The following is a 15,562-nucleotide window of genomic DNA, read 5'->3' as shown; positions in this document are numbered from 1 at the left end:
TAATTATAGTGGTTTATGATGATGTCACGACTGGAAACCAATAGACCCTGTTCTCTCTATTACCTGTGTTGCATTTGCCCTGCAACAGAATTCTGCAGATGCAAATTTTGTAAATGGAGGAGCTCATACAACTCTGCCTGTCCTGCTTTCATTGATTCACAACAAACCTCTGTTACAACAGCAGACACTCAAGTTCTATTCTATTCCCTCTTAATGCACTCAGAGATAACGTCTAGCAAATCTACTGATTCATCCTGTGTATCTTGCAGAAACTGAAAACAAATTTGCCAACAAAATCTTTGGCACATTTCACCCATTCACGCATGTATTTCTAGCAAAGGATGAGTGTTATTGATCATTTGTGTAGTATTTCCTGGCACTCCTTAAGAACCCCTCTCGCAATTCCTGTTAGGGATCAGCCTTGGTAATAAAACAGAAAGTATTTATCGGTGTAAGACAAACATAGCCAATCTGCACTTCAGATAAATATACATAGTGAAAAAGTAAGACGTAATATCTTTAAGCTCTAATAATAGGATGTTTTATGATGGGACTCCTCTAGTACTGGCCCCTTTTGGAGGTCAAAAACATCAGAAGGCACCTCCAGATTCCCTTGTGGTGTCTCAGCCTGCCTAAACTATTTTTGTAGATTGGAAATCAAAGGCTGATAGCTCTATCCCACACCTGCATATTGAATCCCCACAGTGGGAAATGAAAGGGAGCTTGTCCACATGGTCTTCACTTTTAAGCGAACCCCTCTTTTTAAGTGGGATAAGCTTCAGTTTTAGATGGAATTAGAAAAATAAAGCATTAGAATAGACCTGTTGAGATAAACATACCAGGGAACATGAAGAGCTTGAATTAGACAATGCTGGATTAGCTTTAGCTCCCAAATTATTCTGCTTTTCTCTGTGAGTAGATATATGCCATGCTGCACTTTCTTTCATTTTCTGAACAGCCCCAAGCATTCGCTACATACTTAGTGCTTTCATTTTCAGACAAAAATCAATCGATAAAAGATAAATCAATTTTATTTTGTTTCTCCATTGACTTAGTTCCTATGTTACAAAATATACACAAGGTACACTTTGGTAATCAAATGCAAATGCAAGTTACAACATTAGCTTCAGATCAGTAATTATCGAGCCCTGATGCTCAGGCTCTGAAGGCATGTATTTTAGAAGTGTCCTGAAGACAGGAGCTTCTGTTTGGTGGCATGTACCCATTGACTATTTTTTGAAAGCAGGGGATTAAAAATAAGTTCCTTTTTCTTACATTTTTCACGTATTACTGGATCAACAGAGCTGCTCCAAAACTTTGTAAACAAGGCATTGAATTCTTGTTTTGTATAGCGTACCAAGTGAAAGAAAAGATCAAAAAGCGGGAGTGTTAACGAGAATTTAGGATGACATTCTAATCCTGCTAAAATCTACTCTAACGCTCCTAAAAATACTTTGACTGAATTTTCTACTGTTGCTCAGCTTCAGAACTCAGCCTAAACCTGATTTTCACTTAATTTCTAAAATTGAGTCTAAAGGCAATGATTTAAAAGGCAGAGACTGAATGGTTAAATGGACTTTTTTTTTGAACAGCAGTAGGTCAAAGTACAGTGATTGTGTACTTTACAATGAACCTGTTAAGCCAGGTGTAATGATTTCAAAGAGTTTCTAAAGCTATGTTTTAAATTGCTAGTCAAACAAAACCTTCTTACGTGATTTGTAAGAAACTAAATCTTTCACTGTAGACCCTTAACCATTTAGCAAAATCAAGAGCAGGCTATCGCAGTTACTCTAAGTTAATTCGTAAACAACAATCACAACAAGCCATTAAATTTCTACCCCAGCCAAACCAAGCATACTTTTGAGCAATCCTCTTATAGTATCTTGGAAAAATGACTCAGTTTATCACAGCTGGCCGAGGTCTCATCTCTAGCCATCCCAATATTTTGCATATGCAGCTGTGAGCTTCAGAAACCAATAATGAAAAAAAGTCTGGGAGGAGGGAAAGGGTTTTAACCATTCTTTCATCAGCCCTCCTAAGAAGTTCACATGCTCTCTCACAGCTGGGAAAAGCAGAAGAGCACTCCAGTTCTTTTAATGGTTAAATTATGTCTTCATAGGGTTTGGAACCCACTTATAGCAACAGATTGACAATTAACCATTTTTATTATTCATATTTCTTCCAAAAAGTTCTAAAGGAAGACACTGTCAGTGTTTCTGGATCTTTTCTCATGCATAAATACTGGCTGGAATAAATCTCACTGAAACTATTGGAGTAAGCATCAACCTTTTTGTAAGGCAGCTGGAGGAAATCCCTGAGATTCCTAATGGAGGAAAATGGTTGAAATTGAAATTCTCAGTAGCAGCACACATCGCCCCCAAATGCAAATCAAGGGCTTCTGAGGAATATTGAGCCACAGGTAGCCTGTGAATAAAGTGCAGTTACCTAGGGCAGCATACTGCAGAGGACTGCATACCCTTGGGTTATGCTACCTACCTGCTACCTACCTTGCCCTGGGAGCTCAGGCTAGCTGCTGCTGCAAGGGCAGAGCCGAGCTGTGCAAAGGGCAGCAATTGCTGGGGAAAGTTGTCCTCACTCTTGCATTGACAGGAGGAGCCGTGAGTATACCTCTCCAGGGCTCTCCATCTGACTACTTGCCAGCACCACTCCCTCCACCTTTCGGTATTCAATGGCTAAAACAGCCTAGCTCTCACTTCTTATCCTTAAGGCAGCAAAATACCATTTTAGTTGTCTGGGGTCACAACTTGGAATAGAGATAAAAAGTGGTTTCAGCTGCTGCTTTAATAAACACAGTAGTATAACCCTGAGAAGTGTCTTTGTAAGAGGGCTTTTGTAAATGCTAATTTAAAAGATGCTTGGTGCTATTTTTTAGGAAATTATCCAGTGTTGTTTTATTACTCCGTTGTTCAAGGAAGCAAGAAGTATTACAATCTTGTAAGCCAACTGAATCGCAAGAAAGATCCTCATGCCGATTTCTTCTCAAAACTAGATTAACCCGTAAGACTAATACTCGTTTTATTGGCTTTTCATGTCAAAGAGATTAGAAATACAGTGAAAAATTGCAATGTCTTAAAAAAAAAAAACCTCATTAGCATCTTCTTGAACGACGAGACCTCTCACAAGAAAGCAACAATCTCAGCATGTAAGGGTCACTTTCACCTGTCCATTTTATTCTGGACATTCTTTATGGCTTGACTGAACTGCTAGTGAAGTCAAGGTAAGAACTTTCAGCTGGCTTCAGTAAGTCCACTTCTTTTTTAAACTTACTTCACATGAACCTAGAGGTATTCTCATTCAAAGACAGCACGACAAAGGTAGATGAGGTGCACAGGGCAGATGGAAATGACCTTTGTTCTGTGCTTTCCCATTGCGTCTTTCTTTCCTCCCACCACTGATCTGGAAAACTTAGAGGAAAGGTTATCTCTTGCTATATGTTTGTATAGCGTCAGCACAGTGGGACAGCATGTCCCGATCCAATATCGGGAGGGTTTCGTTACGATCCCAAGGACGAGATTAAGACGCTAAAACCGGTCAAATATCGTACAACCTTTTAACTTTATTTTCCACGAAGTGGGGAGAAAAGGTGTGTGTGTGGGGAAGGCAAAGGGGAGGCGAAGGGAAAAGGGGAACAAGAGTAAGGGGAAAAGATAGAGAAAGTTGGAAAAGGAGAGAGGAAGCTAGCTACCACCACTCCGAGGCCGATGACGTTCCGCTGACTCCGTTCGAATCACAGCTCAAGCTGGGTGCCTCCGACGAGGGGCGAGGGCCGAGAGAGGGAGCGGGGGGGGGGGGGGGGAGCAAACAAAGAAATCCCTGGGCAATTATAGCTTTTTCAAATCAAGTTTCCCACCCCTCACGTGGTAGTTCAGACCAATAATAATATTTGGGTCTGGGGTCTCCTGCTCCTTATTGGGTCTCATCACTGTCCCTAGGTAGGCCGTTTACTGTTGCCGTTTCTGCTGACAGGTGTGTCTCCGTTCTTGGGTCCAGCCATTAGCTCTCAAGGTCCTGACAAAGAAGGTGGTAACTCCAGCAATTAGCACTGTTTCAGCAGTGCACAGGAACGCAAACTGCTGGTAACTCCCTTATCCTTCCCGCCTGCGCCAGCTCTGGGGCCCTTTCTCACTGTACTAGGGAGTGCGGCCTAAGGCTCCAGCAAATTCAGCCACTCATGCCAAGCACGTTTTATAGAAGTTGTGCTAAAAACGGACAATAATTTACAGTCCAGATCCCAAAGTCTCTGCCCGATTGCGGTCTCGTTCAGTGCAGGCTCGGTGTGTCCTGGGTGGTCGCAGGGAGACCATCTCGGGGGTCGCAGCAGCCCAGTCCTGTTTCCGCCAGGGACAGATGGCTTGTTCGGGGTTGTGGCCTGCCTGCACCCCATGCACCAAGAAATGTTTAAGGCAAAAAATTCATTCATCTGTCCGCCACACAGCAAAAATCTTTAATGATTAACTATGTAATAATAAACTTGGTAATCCATCTTTGAAAATGACAGTGACAAGGCCTTGGATGCCAAGTGCATTCACCACTTTTTTACCTGATGACGCAAGGTGACTTTCAGTGGGAGGACATTCGTAGTGTTATGCTTCATTCTGGCTTTCTCACAATAAGAAAGGGGTCCTGCTATGTCCCAGGAACTCTTACCCGAATATTCTCCCTAGAAATTGTCTTAGCCCACCTTCATAGATTATATAAATAACATATAGTTATAAATAAACAATGCACATATAATATACATTGACTTAGGTTGTTGGAGCAATTCTCTGAGTTAACCAATTTCATTTTTCTCTCCCTTTTGTTTTCCCGAGGCCTTTTTCTCCTTTCCTGTAGACCATCTCCACTGAATGAGGCAGTTGGCTGCTTTCTTCTGGTAGCTGAGGCACGTCAGCTGGCATCGATTTTCTGCTCCTATATCCTACTAATGTACAGGATAGGAGTTGAGGACCTAGGAGACATTTTGTGGTAAGGGAGAGATTTATCTTTAAGTACTGAGCACAGCAGAATAGATAAATGGAACAGGAACTACCATCCCAAAATACACATTTAAAGATCATAGCATTTTAAAACTAGGTCTATTCTCCTGAAATTGTCCAATAACGTCTAAGGTATGGGGCAACAGCCGAAGTTACAAGCCTAACCAAAGGCATGTGGAAATAAAGTTCTTGAAGCTGGTTACAACCTTTGGTTTAGTTGTAAAAATTAGTTACTGGATATGCTAACTATTGTGAGCCATCTAATTGGGTCTTCCAGAAAAACTTCAGAAATGCCCAGAAGGCACCATTGATGCTGCTTCTGTAGCTGGCAGTCTTCCCAAGAACTATTTCTTGCAAATCTGCCACTCCTTATTTTGTAAATGAAAGAAATTTATTAAAAACATATGTTACGGCATGACAAGGTCCATGGCAAGCTATCTTCTATTCTGAGAAAACATGTTATTAATGGGATAATACATTGTCTTTCGCGAGGAGAAAATACGCAAAAGTACTGTTTTTCCCTTTGTTCTTTACTCTTTGGTAGTTGGATAATTACTGCTACTTTGGCAACGTGTAGAACTAGACAGGAACGTTTGGCTTCAGTAAAACCGCGTGCCAGGCAAGCCACTGTAAAACTCGGGTCTTGTTTTATTCAAATTTTGGTGTTTCCAGATGACTTGGAAACTTGTTTCACTTCCCGCCAGGCTGGAAGACATCTGGGCTGCTGTGCAGGCTCTAGAGGAAGGAATAAATAAATAAATAAATCGTGAAACCAAAAATTCCTGGGCAGCGTGCCGCGGCCCCACATGGCGCAGGGTGGTGGACGCGGGCCAGGCGGGGGCCTGGCGGCGAGGCCAGGCGCTGGCCCTGGGCAGAGGGTGAGGCCTGGCCCCCCTCGTCCCGCACACACCGAGCCGGCCCCATTTCCCCTGGTTGCTGGCACTTTTTTCCGTCTCGGAGGCAGCCCCGGGCCGGCGCCGCCCGCCGCCGCCCGGCCAGGCCCCGCGGACACACGGGGGCGGCCGCCCGGCGGGAGGAGCCCTCCCGCGACGGGAACCACCCCCCGCGGGGAGAGCCGCCGCGGGGGAAGGGGTGGGGAGATGGTGACAGGTCCAGGAAGCTGCTCCGGGTGCCGAGAGACGCCGAGAGGCAGCAGCCCGCTGGGTGGCAGCTGGCAGCGTCGCCAGCCGCGGCGCCGCGATGGGCTCCCCGCAGCCCCCGCCGCTCGCCCACGTCTTCAGGGGCACCTTCGTGCACTCCCGCCGCGCCGCGCCCATGGAGGTCCTCCACGGCCACCTGCTGGGGGTGGACGAGAGCGGGAAAGTGAGCCGGGGCCGGCGGGGCGGGGGGCGCAAGATGGAGGGCGCGAGGCGCGCGGGGGGGGCACGCGCAACATGGAGGGCAGGGCTCGGGGGTCTGCGCAGGGCGCCTGGGTTTTCCCGGGGGCTGCGCCGTGCCGCGCCGAGGGGGCAGCGCGGGGCGCCCCGGCGAAAGCGGGACGCTGGGGAGGCCCCGCGCGTGGCCGCCGGACGGCGGCAGCGCCCCGGACGCGGCGCTCGCCCCGAGCGGTGCCGCTGCGCTGCTCCTGGCTGGAAAGCGCGTTTTCGGCCTCAAATCCGCGTCCGCCGGCGGGTGAGGGTCGCCTCATTCGCGCTTACGGCAGCTCCTCGGGGAGAAAAGTGAAGATTCTCCCTTAAAAAGCATGCTGGCTGCACGGGGAGAGAGGATTTCGCGGTCCGGAGGAGTTAGAGATACTGGTACCTCTGCGCTGCCCCTCGGCAGCGAGCCGAAACCGGTTCTTGAAGTGCTTTAAATTGTTTTCAAAACACCGGTACATCTGGACTGTAAGCCTTTCTTTCAGTTTTGCCGGTGGATTTTTCATTCTCGGTCATAAACGTCAAAGTAGCATGAAATATTTTTAATAATTGCAGTATGCCTTCTACACCCATCCACCGCCTTCGGAGGTGTCTTTTTTTTCCCCCCTCTTGTCACGAGAGGAGGCACGGAGTCAGCCCGTAAAGAGTTACAGAGGTGAGCGGTAACGGTTGGGCTCGTTAGGGCTGTGAGCTAAGTTTAAAGCGAGCGTCGCAGTGGTGCTCGTGGGGAAGCCGCATCGTCCTGGTAACCGTATCGCCGTTTCATGGGGCACTTTGTGTAAGTCGGCTGGCAGTTCCCTGGAGACGCATTAAGCTGTATAGCTACCCATATATACCCTGTATATAATCAGAAATTGCATTCCATGTTTTTTCTTTTGGGTGGCTAAACAGCTATGTCAGGCTTCAATAGCATTTGGAAGATGCATAAAGCGCACTTTGAATTTTGGACCCCTTCAAGTGTTTGCTTTCATCATCCATACAGTGAGGGCCTGTTTCCAGATGGCTCATGACTCCTATGGCACATGAGGAGCCATAGGAGTACAAGTTACAAGGCTGCAAAGTCTATGAAAAGCTATATCTTGACTTATGGGAGGTGAATAAGACCTTACAACGCTATGTATTGGCTGATTTTTTAACTGAAAAACAACGGAGCTGAATGAATAAAGGGTTTGGTTTCTGTGATTCAAGTGCAGGGGGCAGAAACTCACCCTGTCCAGCTCTCTAATAGAACTTTCTGGGGAAGAATCACTGCTCTGTGTCCTTGGGAAATCAAGACCTTTAAAGATCTTCTTGAAAAAACAGACACCTTAATAGGCTGTAGCCTAGTGATTTGTGCTCTCAGTCTGCTGCTCTCTCCCTGTCTCCTAGGATTTGCCGGGTATTCTTTTCTCTGCATAAACCAGCACGTTCCCATGGAGTAGTTTAAAAAATTATTTTCCAGTAAAACACTTGGCCAAAAAGAAAATTCCCACCAGAAGGGAGTAACAAGGAGTTTCTTCTCTTTTTAATACAAATTCTTGCAATTGTACTATTCCAGTGCAATGAATTTTGGTACCATTTGGCCTATTACCTGTAGCTTTAGCTCATACGGAATTTGCATTAGAATCACTGGTGCTACAGGGACATGATGGGTAGAAAATTGCTTTGTTGTCCAAATATACACCAAAACTATTTCAGTATTACTCCCAAAGAGGTAAATTTAACTAGACAGGTATTGTTCTGGTACCTCGTGTTGCTGACTCTGTCATGGGAAAATACTGCGTGGTCTCTTACAGGGTGAACAGTGAGCTTTTGTGAGTGGGCAGATGCCGTTCCCTAGTATGTGTCTTGGTCTCTCCTCAAAATTAGTGCATGGTAACACTGCACAGTCCAGCATGGGCATATTTGGCTGGTAAAGGCCCGAGACCAAAGTGTTGGTCCTCTGTGCTTTGCCGGTAGTTGAAAAGGCAATTTTAGGAAAGGAAACAATGTCAGGTATGAGACCCGAGTTATCAGAAGTTAACAAAACCTAGGTTTTATTGAACAGTTGCAGTGTGGTACGGTTCTTGAGGAATTGCTTTTAGAAAAAATAGTATCATTCAGGGTAAAGAAAATAGAGTCAAATTAAAAATGAGTTATCATTGAAATGTTGGGATAATTAGCAGGATAAAATGTTAAGTAAATGGAACAAATGTTAAGATAAAAGCTGCTGCTGTTGAAGGCTTGGGAGGAGCAAGAATTATAGAATAAGACTTAATATTGTTAAGTATTGCCAAGCATAGGTATTTGGCTTAAGCCAGCTAGGATAGCCAGGGACACATGTTGCACTTGGTTGCAGTTGTGGCTGTACAGAGGGAGGCAGCAAGGCACCAGCATCCATGTGGTGTTCATTGCTTGGTCCTTCTCAGCAGGTTGTTGGGCTGTTCATTCGGCACACATGTCTAATAAATGATCCTGTCTTTCATCTAGACTCATTTTCCAGTTTGAGGAATCAGACAAGTGATGGACATCGTGTCTTTAATAACAAAATTCCTGAACATGGTAGCCTCATTAAACAGTGGCAGCAACCCAGTGAGGCCAAAAATAGGACATCCATCATGGTCAGTGACAGAAGAGAGCGACATGTTACTGCTGGCAGCTAATAATTGTGGGGTTAGACAGGGATGAGAAGGATGTGGGAGGGGAGAGAAGCATGAAGCATATATTCATGTTCATTTTGGGGCCTCGTGGTCAGACACAATATAATTACAGGCACTGCTAGATCCAAAAAAGGCATGTTCCTTTGGCCAATATCATTCACTTTCCACTCTTAGGGTAGCCAAGTTATTTACAGGATGATGATTGAAGGCACTCAGGTTTGACTGTAGTGGATGCATATTTGACTAGAGAAGCCACGGGTTGTGGCAGGGGTTTGAGCATCTCTTGGAATAAAAAAGGGCTGAGCTGGGCACCAGGGTAAGGATATCTCAGCTCTTCATCTTTGGATCCGTTAGTCTCATTGCAGGAGTGACACTGAAGTCCACGTCAGAACTGGTCAAAGTGTTTGGGCACTGACGTTAGCACCCATCAATCTACCTGCTCTCTGTGACATGCCTAGCCCCAAGTGCTGGTTGTTGCCCTTGGCTTCCTCCTCCATAAGCTGAAGGTCTTAGCCTTGCCTGTGCGCTTTTCTCAGTCTTTGGTTACTCTGGCATAGAGTTTGCCCTTGCTGTTATGGTGTTATGGTCCAGAACTAATTTGAAGGTCTGGTTCCTAGCGTAGCAGGGCAGTTATCCTTGAATGTACAAGCAGTCACTCGGGAAAATGTCCAAGCCTGGGACCTCAGAGAGCTTAAAGCACTCAAGGTTAAAAAAGTGGCCAGGACAAATGCCTCCTAAAGCAATGGGGATTGTCTCTTGGATGACCAAGCAGTTCTGTTGGGAAGGGGTTAAGAATAAACAAAACCAAGCTTGTTAAGTTTGAAAAGAGCATAGATATCTAGCTGATTCACCACATTTGACAATAATGGAACAGGTGTCAGGTTTAGGATTTGTTTCATGTGTTCAGCTCCCCTGAAACATATTCTTAATTCCTCCATGATTTAAATGTTTCATTTATTTGAGCCCTAAGAGTATATAATATCCACCTCTTTTCCATGGCAACGTCTGTTTCCAGCTTTTGCCATCTGGTATTTCATGTCTCACTCTCGCGCGCGCTCTCTCTCTCTCTCTCTCTCTCTCTCTCTCTCTCTTTTTTTGTTCAGCAGCTCTAACATTAGTCATTCTGCATCCATTTTGACTTCGGTATCTGAGTGACATTTTCTTTATTGCTCATCAGAAATTTCAGTAGGTCTGTATTCTAATCCTTTTGCAGGTATATAACTAATTGGACTGGCTGAAGAGTCTAAATATTCCTCTTTAAAAGAAGAGATGTACTGCTTTATGTGAAATATTAATGGACTACAATATTTTTGCAATTATTGCTAATACGTATTCACTTGCGTGGTATGGTATTAATAATTTTTTTTCTGACTAAAAGTTTTATAACATCTACTTTTAAGAGAATGTAATATAATCAAAAAAGTCACACCTGCACTTAAAAAACTAGGCAGCCAAAATCTTTTTATTGTCTGCAGTTTAGTAAATAGTCTTTATTTATGTTCCCTTATATAAAAAAATAGAAAGTAGAAAAGGTAGTATAATGCAGATATAACAAAACAGCAGTGTAAATAGCTGCTAAATATGCTAAACAGTGCTCTTCTGTTCCTCTTGATCATCATCCTAAGTTCTTTCCTATTGTTTTTTACAACTAGTTAATCTTGCCTTTACATGTTTTTTTTAATTGCTGCCTTAGAAACTGCCGTCATGAAGGTGATACAGATCCTCAATCTGGGAATTTTTATAGAAGCAGAAGGATGCCTGTAGCAGTGAGATTATTCCCTTAAACTTAGAGGAACAAGGTCTTCATGACCATACCAAGGGAGTTACAAGACCATAAGATGGTTTCAGGCAAAAATTATGGTTAGGCAAGAACTTAGAGTTTTGAAAGCCCAGAATATAAAGTCTGTGGTCAGGGAGTCTTCCTCTACTCTATGAAATGTGATGGAAATCTGATCCTGCTGGAGTCTGTGGCAAGTGTTCTAAAACAAATAAATAAAAATCATAGTTGTTTGATTGTTTTTATGGTTTCTAATGATTATTCCTGCATCCTTAGACTCCCTACTCTTTTTTTCTTGAAGAATTGTCATGCCTGGTGTTGCCAGATGAGAGAAATAGTTTAGAGTTCATCTGCTGAGAACTATGATGTAGATAAAAACACCATGAAATTTAAAAATGAACGAGCATACTAAAATTGTGAGCTGGCAACAGGAATTTATGTCCTGTAGAAGTCACATGGGGACAGATTAGTATTGTAGGCTTTTGAAATAAATAAAAATCTTAGGCATGCTTCTAGTCCATTTGGTAAAATTAAAAGATTATTTGCATTTTCTCACTCAATTTATTTCATCCTCCTAGACAGTTAAAAAATAAAAAGCTATATTAATGACATGAATGGAAAATGAGAAAATACTTAGCTCAGTGCATGACAGTCATAGACGAAGCAATTAATTTGACCCCTCTGTTTTTAAATACTGTAATTACATTCCATTAAGGCTGTCACATACTTACATCAAGAACTCCCTTACTGCTAGCATCATGGTACTGTACAGAAACGCCAGCGGATACTGAAGTCTCCCTGTGCAGTTCTGCCAATGTATGAGTTCAGAGTGAACTAATTCTTTTTTTACAAGAAGTTACAAAGTGGGTTTGGTTATTCACTGGTTTATAAGTAGGTATTTCACAATCATACTTGATAGTCAGGTAGAACAAGTATTTCAATACAAACCTAATTCTTTTGTAGTAAGCTTGTAAAATCTGGTGTAAGATAATGACTGTTATTTTGCTTTCATATAAAGCTGATGTGAGATACCTATTTAAAGTATGTAACTATTTTTTTCTTTCTTTTAGATTGTGTTTTTGGAGAAAAATGATCAGCAAGAGCAACTGGCTAAGAAGTGGGGATTCAAAACATCTGACATAAGAGAACTGAGTAATCAGTATGTGTTTGGTTTGGATTAATTTCAGCAAATGCAGTTTGTCCTGAGTGAAGTAATGTGAGTCTATGTGAACAAATTTAGTCACAGAACACACTACAAATCCAGTCTCATGGGCAAAACTTCCTTTCAGTTCCATGAGAACTCTTAATCCAAGATGCAAGCGTCTTGGATTAGGCGTGGAGTGTGAACAGTCCATAGGCTTTTGGCATTCCTTGGGTTGGGATCACAGCCATCAGTGAATTGTGCTGGCTGATTCATACTGCACAGAGCAAAATGCTATATAAATATAGCATTTTTTATATATGTTTTATATGTTTTTATATGTTTATATGTTTTATATAGTTTTTATATATGACCTCCTCTGTTCATACAAAAGTAAACAACATTCTTTCTTCAGATTACATTCTATGTCCATGTTGCTAGCAGTGGGCTGCAACAATAGGTGCTAGCTGGAAACTCTACACTTAATAAATGTAGGTAGCATTAATGTTGCAGATACAGGACTAAATAGTTTGGGCCTTGACACCCTCTCTAATAAAAACTAAAATAATAAAAATAATAAAAAATAAAAAATCAGAGGATTTAAATCCTCTAAACATAGAGCCTTGCATTTCTACTTGTACTACAGCAAGCATATTTCTTTTCTCTTCAGTCAATGAAATCGCCCACCCTTCAGGTGAAATGAAATGTTTTTGGATTGTACCTACTGTGCTTTACACACAGTAGCGCAACTGTAAGCAGCTAGTGGCTTAAAGTCTAGAGCTGCAACCTCATTTTAGAGCTCAGTTGTTAAAACGTCTGTAGGCTTTGTTGGAATACTAATCATACAGAATACATGAATCATGAGATGTTTTCTTCTTCATTTGAAATAGCCTGGGAAAAATGGAAGGCACTGGGAATATGCATCAGACTGAGAAGGATCTTTCAGTATTTCTAGCACATAGGAAGAGGGGGATTTATAAAAAGAAGTCACTGTTACCTCAGTAGCCAGGGAAAAGGCAGGAGGAGTGAGAGAAATTTAATACTGTATGGAGTTCCAGCACACAACAAAATACTTATAGCGATTTCCTGACAATGTTGATGATACTCTCATCCCTGTTACTGCACGAGTACTGCATGACAATGAACTACATTACAGTTTCATTGTAACTATATCTTTGCTATCAAAACACCAAACAGACTATTTTATCAACATCATCATCATCTGCATTTGTAGACATAGTGACTCTTCTTCCCTTAAGCCTTATATTTCACTGATTGATTATATGTATAGACACATGTATAATGTAGAGGAAAACTGGGATGTAGAAAGTTACAGTATTGTAAATATAATCATCTGGCAACTAAAGGCATCCAAAATATATCCATACTAGAAAGCAAGAGTGGGCCCGATTCTTCTCTTGTTCAGGTATATTCTACTGTGGAGTAATTTTAGTTATTGTGAAGTCAGCCTGGCTTTATTTATTGGTATTTACCCTTGGTAAATGTTGCAGTTAATTGGATTCATCATGCTCCTTTATTAACTTCTAGTCCCAGATTGTTTTCCTCTCTGCCAGCTACATATAAGTCTATATAAAGTTATCAGTCAATTGCTTCATACAGTTAGAGGTTAGGGGTCAGTAGGGGTGGACACACTGATGCTGAAAGAATGAGATTTATCAGTGCTGGCTATTTTCTCTGGTGATTTTCATTCAAGCATCCTGTTAAAGCAAAATTACTAACTTAGAAAAGTTATTTGAAATTTTGGACTATTATGGTTTTCTTTTCTTTGCCTAGTGAATTCTTCATGCCAGGATTGGTTGATACACACATTCATGCACCTCAGTATTCATTTGCTGGTACAAGAGTAGATCTACCTCTTTTGCAGTGGTTAACTACCTACACATTCCCAACGGAAGCCAAATACAAAGATAGTGATTTTGCAGAAGAAGTATACACCAGAGTTGTTGTAAGTATTGCAAATGTCATTTACTTATTTGATTGCATTCATATTTGTGAAATACATATATGTTTTCAGAAGGTTGGGAGAAATAGAGCATGTTTTAATATCGTATAGCCACCGTTCTAATTGCCAGCTAAGACTGTCGCTTACTAGTTCCCATCTTGTTCCTTGGTTGCTGATAGGACAGTTCATTTAATCATATTTCTAACAACTATCTTGTTTATCATCTTTTCTGATATCCAAGTACATTGACTAATACTTAAGATTGCTGTCAGAGCTAGTAAAGCCGGCTGGTGCTGATAACCTCAATTCAGAAATAATCAAGTACGGTTAAAAAAAAAAATCCAGAGGATATTTCCTTCTCTACACAAAAGACCTATATTATGAACATGTCTTTGGCAAAGACTACAGGACAGAGAAGAGGCTTCTCCCAGTTAACAGATTTGGGGTGTTCTGGACAAGTTGAGGAAGCAGTTTCTACAGCTGAGCTGTAGCAGGAATTCATTTCATCATGGGGGCTTTAGCTGAAGTCTTTGGATGATATTTGTGGTGTAAGTAGAGAAGGAGTGTTTTGAACTAAGCTGGTTCTAAGCAATATAAAGACTTAAAGGTCAAATTCCACTTGAAGAACAATTAGCAGCTAGGTCAGATTTCTGAGTACTAATTCTGACCTATAACTGAAATATATCCTTTAATAAGTAGGCTGATACATCTTCACTGGATTAGTTGACCTGGCCAGCATAAGTTGTCTTGCATTTGTCTAATACTGTGACAACATGTGTTGTCAAAGTCACAACATTCTGGGTCTGAAATAACTAGTTATACTCTCCTTGCCACACAGACTTTAAAAAATGACCTTCTGCAGTCTGATGTAATAAGAACACTTATGAGCAGCTGGGTCATGAACTCTAGCAACCAACACATATGACTTCAGTGATAAAAAACAGAGATTATCTCACCTTCCAGAAGTGTTCTTCAACATCCTGTTACTGTCTCCATCAGTTCAGATTGGGTGAGATCAGATGGTCAGTGCTCACTGTGGCACATATTTAATATCACCTGGAAAAGAATGAGTGAAAACTGGAAATTAGTTGGAGGAGTTTGAACACAATAGTTAGCTTCTTCCCCACATATATCAAATAGGACAATGTCAGGAAAGTGTCTTCACCCCCAGCGATGCAGATTACTAGTAGGTCCATAATACTTGATGGCCAAGTGTATCAGAACTGGATCTAGCCATCTATATAGCTAATATTTTCAGCCCAGCTCTTTGGTGAAAAATATTCTGAAAGCCACCTTGTCAGAATTTCTCCAGTCTTAATCAAGTTGGAAGACTGCATGACTTTAGATGTGACTTAGACATAATTGCCATCAGTTTAATAAAAGTTGTGCAGCTATGGTCCAAGAAAGATAAAAGATGTTTGAATGTGTAAAGGATTTTTATAAATCAGTGCCGCAATATTGCATTGAATATTTCCTGCAGAGCTCAAAAGGCAGGAGGAGCTCAGAAAGCAGTGATGATGGAAAAGGATGAAGATTAAAGGTAGGAAAAATGTAGGAAGAGAGACTGGAAAGAGCTGGTCTGCTTGGCGGATGGTGACAGATGAGGAATAAGATAAAAGTATATAAAACAACTGGTCTGGGTGAGGTAGATTAAAAGTTATACCATCTAGCTTGTGATACAGAAACAAGG

The 15,562-nt window shown here is 42.1% G+C and overlaps 1 protein-coding gene across 1 annotated transcript in view; it reads left to right on the top strand.

Annotated features, from left to right (window-relative positions):
• The first annotated feature begins 6,003 nt into the window (after window positions 1–6,003).
• The window catches only part of LOC135324158 (guanine deaminase-like), a 32,693-nt gene continuing 23,134 nt past the window's right edge, over window positions 6,004–15,562 (top strand). The window contains 4 exon segments of the mRNA XM_064499763.1: window positions 6,004–6,174; window positions 6,176–6,320; window positions 11,839–11,927; window positions 13,704–13,875. Of these exon segments, the coding sequence (XP_064355833.1) occupies window positions 6,098–6,174; window positions 6,176–6,320; window positions 11,839–11,927; window positions 13,704–13,875 (483 nt within the window). The 5' untranslated portion in view covers window positions 6,004–6,097.

Source organism: Dromaius novaehollandiae, chromosome W, assembly GCF_036370855.1.
Source record: "Dromaius novaehollandiae isolate bDroNov1 chromosome W, bDroNov1.hap1, whole genome shotgun sequence".
NCBI lineage: Eukaryota > Metazoa > Chordata > Aves > Casuariiformes > Dromaiidae > Dromaius > Dromaius novaehollandiae.
The sequence above is the reverse complement of the archived record's forward strand: the minus strand, read 5'-3'. Positions and strand labels throughout refer to the sequence as shown.